This window comes from Crinia signifera, chromosome 6 (assembly GCF_055691185.1).
Source record: "Crinia signifera chromosome 6, ASM5569118v1, whole genome shotgun sequence".
NCBI lineage: Eukaryota > Metazoa > Chordata > Amphibia > Anura > Myobatrachidae > Crinia > Crinia signifera.
Window position 1 is genome coordinate 295,229,622 of NC_139222.1, and position 17,496 is coordinate 295,247,117.

Genomic DNA, 17,496 nt, shown 5'->3' on the forward strand with positions numbered 1-17,496 from the left:
AGGCTTCAGGGCCTGTGGACGGCAGAGGAATCAGCGTTACCAATCAACATCTTGGAGCTGAGAGCTGTCTGGAAAGTGATTTCCTTGGCGGGAGACAGGTTACAGAACCTCCCTTTGAGGATTCAGACCGACAATGCCACAGCTGTGGCGTATCTGAATCACCAGGGAGGTACACGCAGCAGATTGGCCATGTGGGAGGTGTCCAGAATCTTCCTATGGGCGGAACAGAATGTTCCAGCTGTATCGGCTATATTCATTCCAGGAATAGAGAATATAGAAGCCGACTTCCTGAGCAGGGAGAAGCTCAAGGAAGGGGAATGGAGCTTACACCCTCAAGTGTTTCACCAAATCACTTCGATGTGGGGAACTCCGGATGTGGACCTGATGGCATCCAGGGTCAACTGTCAAGTGCCCAGGTTCTATGCCAGAACAAGGGATCCACTAGCGGAGGCAGTGGATGCCATGACTATTCACTGGCAGGGAGATCTCCTTTATGCATTTCCACCAGTCCCAATGTTACCGAGACTTCTGAAGAAAATACAGGGGCAGAAGGTTCCAGTGATCTTAGTGGCCCCAGATTGGCCAAGGAGGTCCTGGTACTCGAGGCTTCAGAGGTTGTCTGTGGACTCATGGCGTCTACCTCTGAGACCAGACCTTCTAAGACAAGGCCCATTCAATCACCTGGATTCAGATCGATTGATTTTGACGGCCTGGCTATTGAAACCACCATTTTGAAAAGAAAAGGGTTTTCTGAGGCAGTAGTACAGACGATGATAAAAGCCAGAAAAGCTGTATCTTCGGCAAATTATTATAGAGTCTGGAAGACTTACATTCGATGGTGTGAGAGAAGAAAGGCTCATACATCTCATTTTAAGCTATCAAGAATGATGGAATTCTTACAAGATGGTTTTTCATCGGGCCTAAGCCTTCAGTCACTGAAGGTGCAGATTTCGGCCTTGTCCATCTATTTCCAGAAAAAGATAGCCATTTTGCCGGAAATTCAAACCTTTTTACAAGGAGTATCCAGGTTGAAACCTCCATACAAGCAACCAGTAGCACCTTGGGATCTATCACTGGTTTTGGAATGCCTTCAAAAGGCACCTTTTGAACCTTTAAGGTCGGCTGACTTTAAGTTTCTCACGTGGAAGCTAGTGTTTTTGTTAGCAGTAGCATCTGCTAAAAGAGTTTCAGAATTGGGAGCTTTGTCATGTAAATCTCCCTTCTTAATTTTTCATGATGACAGGGCTGTTTTAAGAACAGTGCCTCAGTTTTTACCGAAGGTGGTATCTACCTTCCATTTAAATCAGGAGATAGTTCTACCTGTGTTTCAACCCCCAGAGGGTTCTAAGAAAAGGGACAAGTTGAGAACTTTGGATGTTGTGCGTGCCTTACGCATATATGTGGACAGAGTGAAGAGTGTCAGGAAGACTGACACATTGTTGGTATTGTATGACGTACACAAAATTGGTTGGCCTGCATCTAAGCAGACTATTGCTAGGTGGTTGCGGTCTGTGATAGCCTTTGCATACACCAAAGTGGGTAGACCAGTACCGGCCAAAAGAAATGCGCATACCACCAGGTCAGTTGCCACCTCTTGGGCGGTTCGACATGGGGCCACAGCTGAGCAGGTTTGCAGAGCTGCCACTTGGTCATCTGTTCACACATTTGCCAAATTCTATAGATTCCATGAGTTCGCGTCGGAGGACGCATCATTCGGGCGAGCAGTGCTGAGAGCTGCAGACCTGAGCGTACCCTCCCAAAGGACCGGCTCTGGAACGTCCCAGTGTTGAGCTGTGTCACCAGGACCATTGAAAGAGAAAAAGGGATTTTTGTAAGAACTTACCGTTCGAATCCCTTTCTCTGATATGGTCCTGGTGACACAGCGATCCCTCCCTTACGCTCAGTAAGTATGCCAGAAGTTTCATGATGTTCATGTTAAAATGGTTAAAAGTTAACAGTTTTCTGTTATAAAATGTGCATATAATATGTGCAGGCGTTTGTACTGAGTTAATGTATTCCAGTGGCTTTGAAAGATTGAACTGAAGAGTCCAGGGATGCAGTAGGGGAGGAGCCTACCCTCTAAAACTTTAGGATAGGTGCCTGGCTCCTTCGGACCCTCCTACATCCCAGTGTTGAGCTGTGTCACCAGGACCATATCAGAGAAAGGGATTCGAACGGTAAGTTCTTACAAAAATCCCTTTTAATAATTGTAGATATTTTTTATATTAATTTAGACAATTTTTTAAATAATGGGCTGGGTTATGTGCCTAAAGGTAGCCATGCTGCAGTACAAAAAGTATGTGCTACACATACTTTTTGTACTGCTTTCGGATCGCATCGCACACACATTGCATGCATGCCGTGCGATGCGATCTAGCCCATAACGTATGTGATTCTCGCAGCGTGTATGGGCACCTTTAGTGCCTGCAATATTTTGCGGACACAGCACTGATTTGGTGTATGCATACATGTAGGGGGAAATTTACTAAAGGAAATTTGTAAAAAATAGGTGTGTTTGTATCCAGAAACACACTTATTTTTGACATTTACTATCCCGAAAATACGGCAATTCGTATTCCTATTGATAGCACATCAATACGAATACGAATTGCCGTATTTTCGGGATAGTAAATGTCAAAAATGAGTGTATTTCTGGATACAAATACACCTATTTTTTTACAAATTTTCTTTAGTAAATTTCCCCCGTACATGCACTAGAGATCCTCCATAGCATACGCTCCCACAATCGGGCTGCAGCTTGTTGCAATGGCAAAGTGAAAGGGCGCAAAATTTATGGTTTGCAGGAGGGCGCCGGACACCCTAGCACCGGCCCTGATTATAGCGTTATTGCAGTTGGTCCTTACACACTCAGATGCATGGCTGGAAAGCAGGGAAGGGTCATGGCATTATTACAGGCAGTCCTTACACACTCATGGCTGGACACCGAGGAAGGGTCATGGCATTATTACAGGCTGTCCTTACACACTCAGATGCACAGATGCACCAGGTAAGGCTCATAGCATTATTACAGTTAATTCTTATACAATCAGACAAACAGCCGGATATCGGGGAAGGGTAATAGCATTATTACAGTTACAGTCAGTCTTTACACACTCAGATGCACGAATGCACCAGGGAAGGGTTATAGAATTATTACAGTTGGTCCTTACACACTTAGATGTACAGATGGACAGCAGGCTCATAGCGTTATTACAGTTAATTTTTATACAATCAGACATGCAGCCGGATATCGGGGAAGGGTCATAGCAATATTACAGTAGTCTTTACACACTCAGAGGCATGAATGCACCAGGGAAGGGTTATAGCATTATTACAGTCCATTCTTACACAATCGGATGCATGGCTGGACACCAGGGAAGGGTTATAGAATTATTACAGTTGGTCCTTACACACTTCGATGTACAGATGGACACCAGGCTCATAGCATTATTACAGTCGGTCATTACACACTCAGGCACACAGTTGGACACTGGGGAAGGGTTAAAGCATTATAACAGACTGACCTTACACACTCAGATGCACCAGGGAGGGGATTATAACAGTATCGCAGTCAGTCCTTACACACTCAGATGCACAGATGCACCACAGAGGGGCTTGCAGTATTATTTGCATAAAGTTGCAGTTGTGCCAATGGTAAAAGACAAAATCCCAGCTGCTGCATTATCCAGCTGAGAATCGGCCTCAGTGCAGTCTCCTGTGAGGGGGAATATTACAGTGTGCTGAGCACAGTGAGGGGATATCATATACTTATACAACGTCCATGTTGACACCGACATGAAAAAATACACAAAACTCATGTCAAGCTCTTACATATTGCTTCTGTCAACATTGTCAATGTCAACCTAATGCATGTAGACCTTTTATGTGTGTTGACCAATAGGGTTCACATTTTTTACCATACCCGCTGCCTCTTTGGAAGGTTTCTTTGATGTCCCAGGGTAGGGGGTGTGAGTGTGCAAGAGAGAATAGGAGGGAACTGGAGTGTGAGTGTGTGTGTGAGAGAGAATAGGGGGACTAGCAGTGTGAGTGTGTGAGAGAATAGGAGGGAACTGGAGTGTGAGTGTGAGAGAGAGAGAATAGGGGGACTAGCAGTGTGTGTGAGAGAATAGGTGGAATGGGAGTGTGAGTGTGTGTGTGTGAGAGAATAGGAGGTAACTGGAGTGTGAGTGTGTGTGAGAGAGAATATGGGGACTAGCAGTGTGAGTGTGTGAGAGAGAATAGGTGGAATGGGAGTGTGAGTGTGTGAGAGAATAGGAGGTAACTGGAGTGTGAGTGTGTGAGAGAGAGAATAGGGGGACTAGCAGTGTGTGAGAGAGAGAATAGGTGGAATGGGAATGTGAGTGTGTGTGAGAGAGAATAGGAGGTAACTAGAGTGTGAGTGTATGAGAGAGAGAGAATAGGGGGACTAGCAAGCGCATGGTTGGACACCGGGAAAGGGTTATAGCGGTATTACAGTTCATCCTTACACACTCAGATGCACCAGGGAGGGGCTTATATCATTATTACAGTCAGTACATACAAACTCAGGTGCACAGATGCACCACAGAGGGGCTTACAGCATTACAGAGAGAGAATAGGGGGGATGGGAGTGTGAATGTATGTGAAAGGGAATAGGTGGGAAAGGGAGTGTGAGTGTGTGTGTGTGTGGGAGAGAATAGGGGGGATGGGAGTATGAATGTGTGAGAGAGAGAATAGGAGGGAATGGGAGTGTGAGTGTGTGAGAGAGAGAATAGGAGGGAATGGGAGTGTGAGTGTGTGGGAGAGAGAATAGGAGGGAATGGGAGTGTGAGTGTGTGAGAGAGAATAGAAGGGAATGGGAGTGTGAGTGTGTGTGAGAGAGAATAGGATGGAATGGGAGTGTGAGTGTGTGAGAGAGAATAGGAGAGAATGGGAGTGTGAGTGTGTGTGAGAGAGAATAGGAGGGAATGGGTGTGTGAGTGTGTGTGAGAGAGAATAGGAGGGAATGGGAGTGTGAGTGTGTGAGAGAATAGGGGAGAATGGGAGTGTGAGTGTGTGTGTGAGAGAGAGAATGGGAGTGTGAGTGTGTGAGAGAGAATAGGAGGGAATGGGAGTGTGAGTGTGTGTGAGAGAGAATAGGAGGGAATGGGAGTGTGAGTGTGTAGGAGAGAGAATAGGAGGGAATGGGAGTGTGAGTGTGTGCGAGAGAGAATAGGAGGGAATGGGAGTGTGAGTGTGTGAGAGAGAGAATAGGAGGGAATGGGAGTGTGAGTGTGTGTGAGAGAGAATAGGAGGGAATGGGAGTGTGAGTGTGTGTGAGAGAGAATAGGAGGGGATGGGAGTGTGAGTGTGTGTGAGAGAGAATAGGAGGGAATGGGAGTGTGAGTGTGTGAGAGAGAGAATAGGAGGGAGTGTGAGTGTGTGAGAGAGAATAGGAGGGAATGGGAGTGTGAGTGTGTGTGTGAGAGAGAATAGGAGGGAATGGGAGTGTGAGTGTGTGTGAGAGAGAATAGGAGGGGAAGGGAGTGTGAGTGTGTGTGAGAAAGAAAGGGAGTGTGAGTGTGTGAGTGTGTGTGAGAGAGAATAGGAGGGAATGGGAGTGTGAGTGTGTGTGAGAGAATAGGAGGGGATGGGAGTGTGAGTGTGTGTGAGAAAGAAAGAAAGGGAGTGTGAGTGTGTGTGAGAGAGAATAGGAGGGTATGGGAGTGTGAGTGTGTGGGAGAGAGAATAGGAGGGAATGGGAGTGTGAGTGTGTGTGTGTGAGAGAGAATAGGAGGGAATGGGAGTGTCAGTGTGTGGGAGAGAGAATAGGAGGGGATGGGAGTGTGAGTGTGTGTGAGAGAATAGGAGGGAATGGGAGTGTGAGTGTGTGTGAGAAAATAGGAGGGAATGGGAGTGTGAGTGTGTGGGAGAGAGAATGGGAGGGTATGGGAGTGTGAGTGTGTGTGAGAGAGAGAATAGGAGGGAATGGGAGTGTGAGTGTGTGGGAGAGAGAATAGGAGGGAATGGGAGTGTGAGTGTGTGTGAGAGAGAATAGGAGGGAATGGGAGTGTGAGTGTGTGTGAGAGAGAATAGGAGGGAATGGGAGTGTGAGTGTGTGAGAGAGAATAGGAGGGAATGGGAGTGTTAATGTGTGTGAGAGAGAATAGGAGGGAATGGGAGTGTGAGTGTGTGTGAGAGAGAATAGGAGGGAATGGGAGTGTGAGTGTGTGTGAGAGAGAATAGGAGGGAATGGGAGTGTGAGTGTGTGAGAGAGAGAATAGGAGGGAATGGGAGTGTGAGTGTGTGAGAGAGAGAATAGGAGGGAATGGGAGTGTGAGTGTGTGTGAGAGAGAATAGGAGGGAATGGGAGTGTGAGTGTGTGTGAGAGAGAATAGGAGGGAATGGGAGTGTGAGTGTGTGAGAGAGAATAGGAGGGAATGGGAGTGTGAGTGTGTGTGAGAGAGAATAGGAGGGAATGGGAGTGTGAGTGTGTGTGAGAGAGAATAGGAGGGAATGGGAGTGTGAGTGTGTGAGAGAGAGAATAGGAGGGAATGGGAGTGTGAGTGTGTGAGAGAGAGAATAGGAGGGAATGGGAGTGTGAGTGTGTGTGTGTGAGAGAGAATAGGAGGGAATGGGAGTGTGAGTGTGTGAGAGAGAGAATAGGAGGGAATGGGAGTGTGAGTGTGTGTGTGAGAGAGAGAATAGGAGGGTATGGGAGTGTGAGTGTGTGTGAGAGAGAATAGGAGGGGATGGGAGTGTGAGTGTGTGTGTGAGAAAGAAAGGGAGTGTGAGTGTGTGAGTGTGTGTGAGAGAGAATAGGAGGGAATGGGAGTGTGAGTGTGTGAGAGAGAGAATAGGAGGGAATGGGAGTGTGAGTGTGTGAGAGAGAGAATAGGAGGGAATGGGAGTGTGAGTGTGTGTGTGAGAGAGAATAGGAGGGTATGGGAGTGTGAGTGTGTGTGAGAGAGAATAGGAGGGGATGGGAGTGTGAGTGTGTGTGAGAAAGAAAGGGAGTGTGAGTGTGTGAGTGTGTGTGAGAGAGAATAGGAGGGAATGGGAGTGTGAGTGTGTGTGAGAGAATAGGAGGGGATGGGAGTGTGAGTGTGTGTGAGAAAGAAAGAAAGGGAGTGTGAGTGTGTGAGTGTGTGTGAGAGAGAATAGGAGGGAATGGGAGTGTCAGTGTGTGGGAGAGAGAATAGGAGGGGATGGGAGTGTGAGTGTGTGTGTGAGAGAATAGGAGGGAATGGGAGTGTGAGTGTGTGGGAGAGAATAGGAGGGGATGGGAGTGTGAGTGTGTGGGAGAGAGAATAGGAGGGGATGGGAGTGTGAGTGTGTGTGTGAGAGAATAGGAGGGAATGGGAGTGTGAGTGTGTGGGAGAGAGAATGGGAGGGAATGGGAGTGTGAGTGTGTGTGAGAGAGAATAGGAGGGAATGGGAGTGTGAGTGTGTGGGAGAGAGAATAGGAGGGGATGGGAGTGTGAGTGTGTGTGAGAGAATAGGAGGGAATGGGAGTGTGAGTGTGTGTGAGAGAGAATAGGAGGGAATGGGAGTGTGAGTGTGTGGGAGAGAGAATAGGAGGGGATGGGAGTGTGAGTGTGTGTGAGAGAATAGGAGGGAATAGGAGTGTGAGTGTGTGTGAGAGAGAATAGGAGGGAATGGGAGTGTGAGTGTGTGGGAGAGAGAATAGGAGGGGATGGGAGGGATTGTTCTGTCCAGGGTCATCCCTATAAGTGACTGTAACCGTACAGGCCCAGGCTGGTCTATAGCTGTCCCCAGCAAGTCCCAGAGACTCCAAGCTTAGAAACATACTATAAGAGGCTTGAGGCCAATGATGGAGAGGAGTATGTAACCTGCATTCTGATTGGTGGTATGTTTGTAATTGCATAATACCCTGAGGTGTAATGTCTCCCCCTTATCTGTATCCTTTCTGCAGAGAGGATCTCCACCTCCGCCTATTCCTCACCAGCCAGAAGTTTGGGTGATCCCGGAATAACGCCGTTATCCCCCTCACATATAGCAACGGTAAGTGCTCCCTCAACTTCTGCTGCTCACTGGGGGGTGTGGGGGGGTGGGCGGCGGCAGGGGGTTCACAAAGGGGGAATGGGTAAGGAATAGGACCATTGGACCGGTAAGAATCAAGGAATAAGAGACCGGACATACCAGACCTAGCATTATAAGAACCAACACATTCACCTCGGTACCATTTCCAACCTTATCAATTTGCACAAGGCCAGGTCTTGATTTCCTAACCATGGCCAACCTTAGTATGGCAGATGTCCTCCTCCCACTCATTACCCCTTAGTGGACAACCAGAACCCCGCAATGCTGCGATGCACTGAGCCTCTGCACTTCCAGTGACCTAAAGCTAGAATATCCCAGATAGAGGGACCTGCACAGGCAGAAAGTGCCGCTGGGCCAATGTGAAATGATATGTCCCAGTCTCCTCCATACAATGCTACCTGACAGAGGCAAACTTCTACGTGGATACAGAACTGTCTACATGAACCAGACAAGCGCCATCGCTATTCAGATGTACATGCTAATAGGCTGGTGCCAAGGACACAGGGCAGACCCAAGAATCAGTGCAAGCAGGATGGGAAATGTCACCCGTCTAGAAGATGGAATAGAGCAGAAGATGGAGAAGAGACATTTACCGTACTAGCACATTGCAGAAGGAGATCACTAACCTGGAATTATCCAATTCAACAGCCAATAGAAAAGGTGTAGTCTCAAAATACAGAAACATATAGTCCCACGGATATAAGTATGCATGAGCCATTGCTGGACAGAACCCACCTCTGCCATAGTGACCATGTGGTCCATGCAATCAGACAAAGAAAGAAATCCCATCTAAAGTCACAGAACAACACTCTTCCCCTCATGCCTACCCTTCCCTTCATGCCAACTCTTCCATTCATGCCCACCCTTCCCTTTATGCCCACTCTTCCCCTCATGCCCACTCTTCCATTCATGCCCACTCTTCCCTTCATGCCCACTCTTCCCCTCATGCCCACTCTTCCCCTCATGCCCACTCTTCCCTTCATGCCCACTCTTCCCCTCATGCCCACTCTTCCCTTCATGCCCACTCTTCCCCTCATGCCCACTCTTCCCTTCATGCCCACTCTTCCCCTCATGCCCACCCTTTCCCTCATGCCCACCCTTCCCTTCATGCCCACTCTTCCCTTCATGCCCACTCTTCCCCTCATGTCCACCCTTTCCCTCATGCCCACTCTTCCCTTCATGCCCACTCTTCCCCTCATGTCCACCCTTTCCCTCATGCCCACTCTTCCCTTCATGCCCACTCTTCCCCTCATGCCCACTCTTCCCCTCATGCCCACCCTTTCCCTCATGCCCACCCTTCCCTTCATGCCCACTCTTCCCCTCATGCCCACTCTTCCCCTCATGCCCACCCTTCCCTTCATGCCCACTCTTCCCCTCATGCCCACTCTTCCCCTCATGCCCACCCTTCCCTTCATGCCCACTCTTCCCTTCATGCCCACTCTTCCCTTCATGCCCACTCTTCCCCTCATGCCCACCCTTCCCCTCATGCCCACTCTTCCCCTCATGCCCACTCTTCCCCTCATGCCCACCCTTCACCCAATGAACCCATGTCCAATCACCCATTTCTGTCCACAGATGAACACTGATATAATGCTGCTCTGCAAACCCTGAATACAACTTCTCCTCGTCAGAATCAAAACTAAAGGAACCGCCTCATTATTATGTGATGGAAGAAATGCCCCATATGTACTATGCCCTGATTACTCCTGATGTGGAGCTGGCAAAAGCTGGTGATCCCCCACGGCCGTCTCCTCACCCTGCGAATGCCAGCTGCTGAAACCTCAGGTACCGGCGGCTGTCACACAGGGCAGATCCTGGAGCTGCCCTTTGTGTTACTCAGGGGTAGATATATGAAGCAGTGATAAAGGAGGTGAAGTGGCCCATGGCAACCAATCAGCACAAGTGTCTATAATTTTTATATTATAAAATTATACAGAGCAGCTGGTTGGTTGCCATAGGGCACTTCTCCCATACCATTGCTTAGTACATCTACCCCTTAGTGTCGGCACTGTAAGTGCTGGGAAGTATCAGTTTGGTATGTCCCGTCCTTTAGTTCTAATACTAAAAGGATGGGGCATTTCAGCTCTGTACTGTACAAAGGAACTTGTATTACTGGATCAGTACAACACATCACCACATCCGCTAGGCCCCAACCTCCTGATAACACGTTTCAGTGACACCCGATCTTTGGGTGCACCATCGGTCAGTGGCCACTCAGAACTCTGGCCTCCGTGTGCCTGTGCCGGGACTCTGGCCTCCGTGTGCCTGTGCTGGGACTCTGGCCTCCGTGTGCCTGTGCCGGGACTCTGGCCTCCGTGTGCCTGTGCCGGGACTCTGGCCTCCGTGTGCCTGTGCCGGGACTCTGGCCTCCGTGTGCCTGTGCCGGGACTCTGGCCTCCGTGTGCCTGTGCCGGGACTCTGGCCTCCGTGTGCCTGTGCCGGGACTCTGGCCTCCGTATGCCTGTGCCGGGACTCTGGCCTCCGTGTGCCTGTGCCGGGACTCTGGCCTCCGTGTGCCTGTGCCGGGACTCTGGCCTCCGTGTGCCTGTGCCGGGACTCTGGCCTCCGTGTGCCTGTGTCTGTACTCTGGCCTCCGTGTGCCTGTGTCGGTATTCTGGCCTCCGTGTGCCTGTGTCGGTATTCTGGCCTCCGTGTGCCTGTTTGTGGCCCCCTGTCTGGCCTCCGTGTGCCTGTGTCTGTACTCTGGCATCCATGTGCCTGTGTCTGTACTCTGGCCTCCGTGTGCCTGTGCCGGGACTCTGGCCTCCGTGTGCCTGTGCCGGGACTCTGGCCTCCGTGTGCCTGTGTCGGTATTCTGGCCCCCTGTCTGGCCTCTGTGTGCCTGTGTCTGTACTCTGGCCTCCGTGTGCCTGTGTCTGTACTCTGGCCTCCGTGTGCCTGTGCCGGGACTCTGGCCTCCGTGTGCCTGTGCCGGGACTCTGGCCTCCGTGTGCCTGTGCCGGGACTCTGGCCTCCGTGTGCCTGTGTCGGGACTCTGGCCTCCGTGTGCCTGTGCCGGGACTCTGGCCTCCGTGTGCCTGTGCCGGGACTCTGGCCTCCGTGTGCCTGTGCCGGGACTCTGGCCTCCGTGTGCCTGTGCCGGGACTCTGGCCTCCGTGTGCCTGTGCCGGGACTCTGGCCTCCGTGTGCCTGTGCCGGGACTCTGGCCTCCGTGTGCCTGTGCCGGGACTCTGGCCTCCGTGTGCCTGTGCCGGGACTCTGGCCTCCGTGTGCCTGTGCCGGGACTCTGGCCTCCGTGTGCCTGTGTCTGTACTCTGGCCTCCGTGTGCCTGTGTCGGTATTCTGGCCTCCGTGTGCCTGTGTCGGTATTCTGGCCTCCGTGTGCCTGTTTGTGGCCCCCTGTCTGGCCTCCGTGTGCCTGTGTCTGTACTCTGGCATCCATGTGCCTGTGTCTGTACTCTGGCCTCCGTGTGCCTGTGCCGGGACTCTGGCCTCCGTGTGCCTGTGCCGGGACTCTGGCCTCCGTGTGCCTGTGTCGGTATTCTGGCCCCCTGTCTGGCCTCTGTGTGCCTGTGTCTGTACTCTGGCCTCCGTGTGCCTGTGTCTGTACTCTGGCCTCCGTGTGCCTGTGCCGGGACTCTGGCCTCCGTGTGCCTGTGCCGGGACTCTGGCCTCCGTGTGCCTGTGCCGGGACTCTGGCCTCCGTGTGCCTGTGCCGGGACTCTGGCCTCCGTGTGCCTGTGCCGGGACTCTGGCCTCCGTGTGCCTGTGCCGGGACTCTGGCCTCCGTGTGCCTGTGCCGGGACTCTGGCCTCCGTGTGCCTGTGTCGGGACTCTGGCCTCCGTGTGCCTGTGCCGGGACTCTGGCCTCCGTGTGCCTGTGTCTGTACTCTGGCCTCCGTGTGCCTGTGTCTGTACTCTGGCCTCCGTGTGCCTGTGTCTGTACTCTGGCCTCCGTGTGCCTGTGTCTGTACTCTGGCCTCCGTGTGCCTGTGTCGGTACTCTGGCCCCCGTGTGCCTGTGTCGGTACTCTGGCCTCCGTGTGCCTGTGTCGGTACTCTGGCCTCCGTGTGCCTGTGTCGGTACTCTGGCCTCCGTGTGCCTGTGCCGGGACTCTGGCCTCCGTGTGCCTGTGCCGGGACTCTGGCCTCCGTGTGCCTGTGCCGGGACTCTGGCCTCCGTGTGCCTGTGCCGGGACTCTGGCCTCCGTGTGCCTGTGTCTGTACTCTGGCCTCCGTGTGCCTGTGTCGGTATTCTGGCCTCCGTGTGCCTGTGTCGGTATTCTGGCCTCCGTGTGCCTGTTTGTGGCCCCCTGTCTGGCCTCCGTGTGCCTGTGTCTGTACTCTGGCATCCATGTGCCTGTGTCTGTACTCTGGCCTCCGTGTGCCTGTGCCGGGACTCTGGCCTCCGTGTGCCTGTGCCGGGACTCTGGCCTCCGTGTGCCTGTGTCGGTATTCTGGCCCCCTGTCTGGCCTCTGTGTGCCTGTGTCTGTACTCTGGCCTCCGTGTGCCTGTGTCTGTACTCTGGCCTCCGTGTGCCTGTGCCGGGACTCTGGCCTCCGTGTGCCTGTGCCGGGACTCTGGCCTCCGTGTGCCTGTGCCGGGACTCTGGCCTCCGTGTGCCTGTTTGTGGCCCCCTGTCTGGCCTCCGTGTGCCTGTGTCTGTACTCTGGCATCCATGTGCCTGTGTCTGTACTCTGGCCTCCGTGTGCCTGTGCCGGGACTCTGGCCTCCGTGTGCCTGTGCCGGGACTCTGGCCTCCGTGTGCCTGTGTCGGTATTCTGGCCCCCTGTCTGGCCTCTGTGTGCCTGTGTCTGTACTCTGGCCTCCGTGTGCCTGTGTCTGTACTCTGGCCTCCGTGTGCCTGTGCCGGGACTCTGGCCTCCGTGTGCCTGTGCCGGGACTCTGGCCTCCGTGTGCCTGTGCCGGGACTCTGGCCTCCGTGTGCCTGTGCCGGGACTCTGGCCTCCGTGTGCCTGTGCCGGGACTCTGGCCTCCGTGTGCCTGTGCCGGGACTCTGGCCTCCGTGTGCCTGTGCCGGGACTCTGGCCTCCGTGTGCCTGTGCCGGGACTCTGGCCTCCGTGTGCCTGTGCCGGGACTCTGGCCTCCGTGTGCCTGTGTCTGTACTCTGGCCTCCGTGTGCCTGTGTCTGTACTCTGGCCTTCGTGTGCCTGTGTCTGTACTCTGGCCTCCGTGTGCCTGTGTCTGTACTCTGGCCTCCGTGTGCCTGTGTCGGTACTCTGGCCCCCGTGTGCCTGTGTCGGTACTCTGGCCTCCGTGTGCCTGTGTCGGTACTCTGGCCTCCGTGTGCCTGTGTCGGTACTCTGGCCTCCGTGTGCCTGTGTCGGTACTCTGGCCTCCGTGTGCCTGTGTCGGTACTCTGGCCTCCGTGTCGGTACTCTGGCCTCCGTGTGCCTGTGTTGGGACTCTGGTCTCCGTGTGCCTGTGTCTGTACTCTGGCCTCCGTGTGCCTGTGTCTGTACTCTGGCCTCCGTGTGCCTGTGTCTGTACTCTGGCCTCCGTGTGCCTGTGTCTGTACTCTGGCCTCCGTGTGCCTGTGTCTGTACTCTGGCCTCCGTGTGCCTGTGTCGGTACTCTGGCCTTCGTGTGCCTGTGTCGGTATTCTGGCCTCCGTGTGCCTGTGCCGGGACTCTGGCCTCCGTGTGCCTGTGTCTGTACTCTGGCCTCCGTGTGCCTGTGTCGGTATTCTGGCCTCCGTGTGCCTGTGTCGGTATTCTGGCCTCCGTGTGCCTGTTTGTGGCCCCCTGTCTGGCCTCCGTGTGCCTGTTTGTGGCCCCCTGTCTGGCCTCCGTGTGCCTGTGTCTGTACTCTGGCATCCATGTGCCTGTGTCTGTACTCTGGCCTCCGTGTGCCTGTGCCGGGACTCTGGCCTCCGTGTGCCTGTGTCGGTATTCTGGCCTCCGTGTGCCTGTGTCGGTACTCTGGCCTCCGTGTGCCTGTGTCGGTACTCTGGCCTCCGTGTGCCTGTGTCGGTATTCTGGCCTCCGTGTGCCTGTGTCGGTATTCTGGCCTCCGTGTGCCTGTGTCAGTATTCTGGCCTCCGTGTGCCTGTGTCGGTACTCTGGCCTCCGTGTGCCTGTGTCGGTACTCTGGCCTCCGTGTGCCTGTGTCGGTACTCTGGCCTCCGTGTGCCTGTGTCGGTACTCTGGCCTCCGTGTGCCTGTGTCGGTATTCTGGCCTCCGTGTGCCTGTGTCGGTACTCTGGCCTCCGTGTGCCTGTGTCGGTATTCTGGCCTCCGTGTGCCTGTGTCGGTATTCTGGCCTCCGTGTGCCTGTTTGTGGCCCCCTGTCTGGCTACCATGGGGCTCTCGGATACACTGATTGTGAGGTGGAGATAGATTACATATGTTGCCTGTAACAAATGGCCGGACATACAGGGATAACTTGGATCTTCTCTTTCAGAATTCAGACACCAGCTCGGCAGCTGAGCAGAACTTCTCAGTGGTTGTTGCCATTGATTTTGGCACCACTTCCAGCGGCTACGCCTACAGCTTCTCTAAGGAGCCGGAATGTATCCATATAATGAGGTAATATCTGTAGTGCCGCACATTAACCATTATATTATAATTCTCTGTCATGTAGTGCCGCATTATGTTATAATTCTCTGTCATGTAGTGCCGCATTATATTATAATTCTCTGTCATGTAGTGCCGCATTATATTATAATTCTCTGTCATGTAGTGCCGCATTATATTATAATTCTCTGTCATGTAGTGCCGCATTATGTTATAATTCTCTGTCATGTAGTGCCGCATTATATTATAATTCTCTGTCATGTAGTGCCGCATTATATTATAATTCTCTGTCATGTAGTGCCGCATTATATTATAATTCTCTGTCATGTAGTGCCGCCATAGGCAAATCTAGAATTATGGTAATGGGTGGTCCCAGATATAGACATAACAGTAGGGGGACCTTTGCGCGGCGTAGCCGCGTGACAAAAATGAGGCGTGGCATCACAAAAAGGGGTGTGGTATTATACTTTAGACCATACACAGTAATGCCCATTACACATTTTAGCAAACTCCGTAATATCCATTATACTGTACATATAGCCAAACGCCGTAATGCCAATTACACATAAGGCCACACACCATAATGCCCATTACACATTGTGCCACACATCATGATGCCCATTACATACTATATAACAAACCGTAATGCCCATTACATATTTGCCACATAAGTGCTTCTTACCTACGTGCTCATTGCTAGGGGGTTCTTGCTTGATGGCACCATAGTACCCATTACACATGATGCCGCACACCATAGTACCTATTACACATGATGCCACACACCATAGTACCCATTACACATGATGCTGCACACATAGGGGGAAAATTACTAAAGGAAATTTACTATCCCGAAAATACGGCAATTCGTATTCGTATTGATGTGCTATCAATACGAATAGCCGTATTTTCGGGATAGATAATGTCCCTTACAAATGATGCTGCACACGTAATGCCCCTTACACATGATGCTGCACACCATAATGCCCCTTACACATTAAGCCACACATTATGCGTAATGCCCCCACATACTGCCACTTGTAGCATCCCTTAAGCAATGCCCCCAAAAGTGCCACTTACTGCTGCAGGGAGAGATGGAGAGCAGTGCAGCTGCTTCTATGGGGAGAGGAGCAGAGCGCAGCGCAGAGCACGCTCCCACTCCTCTCCTGGTGTCCCCTCTAGCCGAGGGACATTTGAAATATTGTGTGTGCTGTTGTTGTGCGTGACGTCGGGGGAGCATGCCGGGCGCCGGCACCACATGATTAAAGGGGGGGGCGGGCTGAGGTGAAAGCGGGGAGAAGAATTGGAGCGGAAGCTGCAGGGGTGACAGTCATTGACAGCTGGGCAGAGAGCAGGGGGCTGCCTGGCTGTATTCAGAGCACTGCAGGTCACGGCTGTTTGAAATGATACCCCTTTCATAACAGAGAATGCAGGGATTTACCCGGGAATATGGTCCCAGGATCATGCAGGGACATTCCCAGGCTGACCCCTTATACACCAGCCTAGTCGCTTCATTTTCTGGTGTGAGGGGGAGAGACAACCACTCCCCCTCCCTACCCGCCTTTAACCAACCAGCTATATCTTCGGAAGCAACTGACCCATTTACATGAGACCAGTATCATATTGAAGAACTTTTGAGTTGGCTTCGAATGATTTTGGTCCCGTGAAACTGGGCTGTTTGGTTCCAGAGAAATCTGCCCTCAAAGAACATAAACAGTCATGAAATTACATTTAAGAAATGAAAAAAAAAAAAAAACGGTTTAACCTCAATATCCCTGGAACCAATTAACCGATATGGATCCAGCCTGGTATCAAATTGAAGGCCCAGCGATTTGGGTTCGACTGAGATTAACCTCGAGCTTCAGTGATGCCGAAGGGGGAACTGGCAGTCGTTGAACTGGGTGGGGGTCAGAATTAGCGTTTCCCATGTTATCCTATAGGGAAAACGTTCCAGCTTTGCCTGGCCGTATCTCCGGTTCCCAGGGGGCTAGAGACACGGGGCTGGGCTCATTGGAAAGCCCCATCCCTCAGCTACAAAATAGGCTAATGGGTGGTCCTGTGCACCCCCGGACCACCCCCTAGATTCGCCTATGAGTGCCGCATTATATTATAATTCTCTGTCATGTAGTGCCGCATTATATTATAATTCTCTGTCATGTAGTGCCGCATTATATTATAATTCTCTGTCATGTAGTGCCGCATTATATTATAATTCTCTGTCATGTAGTGCCGCATTATATTATAATTCTCTGTCATGTAGTGCCGCATTATATTATAATTCTCTGTCATGTAGTGACGCATTATATTATAATTCTCTGTCATGTAGTGCCGCATTCTATTACAATTCTCTGTCATGTAGTGCCGCAGTATATTATAATTCTCTGTCATGTAGTGCCGCATTATATTACAATTCTCTGTCATGTAGTGCCGCATTATATTATAATTCTCTGTCATGTAGTGCCGCATTCTATTACAATTCTCTGTCATGTAGTGCCGCATTCTATTACAATTCTCTGTCATGTAGTGCCGCATTCTATTATAATTCTCTGTCATGTAGTGCCGCATTCTATTATAATTCTCTGTCATGTAGTGCCGCATTCTATTATAATTCTCTGTCATGTAGTGCCGCAGTATATTATAATTCTCTGTCATGTAGTGCCGCATTATATTATAATTCTTTGTCATGTAGTGCCGCAGTATATTATAATTCTCTGTCATGTAGTGCCGCATTATATTATAATTCTCTGTCATGTAGTGCCGCATTCTATTACAATTCTCTGTCATGTAGTGCCGCATTCTATTACAATTCTCTGTCATGTAGTGCCGCATTCTATTATAATTCTCTGTCATGTAGTGCCGCATTCTATTATAATTCTCTGTCATGTAGTGCCGCATTCTATTATAATTCTCTGTCATGTAGTGCCGCAGTATATTATAATTCTCTGTCATGTAGTGCCGCATTATATTATAATTCTTTGT

General features: G+C 51.4%; 1 protein-coding gene across 3 annotated transcripts in view; it reads left to right on the forward strand.

The window, feature by feature from the left end:
* Positions 1-17,496, forward strand: part of HSPA12A (heat shock protein family A (Hsp70) member 12A) — a 310,784-nt gene that overhangs the window by 62,365 nt on the left and 230,923 nt on the right. For all 3 annotated transcript variants that reach the window (XM_083149953.1, XM_083149955.1, XM_083149952.1), the window contains exons 2-3: positions 7,895-7,983; positions 14,408-14,532. In XM_083149953.1, the coding sequence (XP_083006079.1) occupies positions 7,895-7,983; positions 14,408-14,532 (214 nt within the window). The remainder of the gene's footprint in view (positions 1-7,894; positions 7,984-14,407; positions 14,533-17,496) is intronic.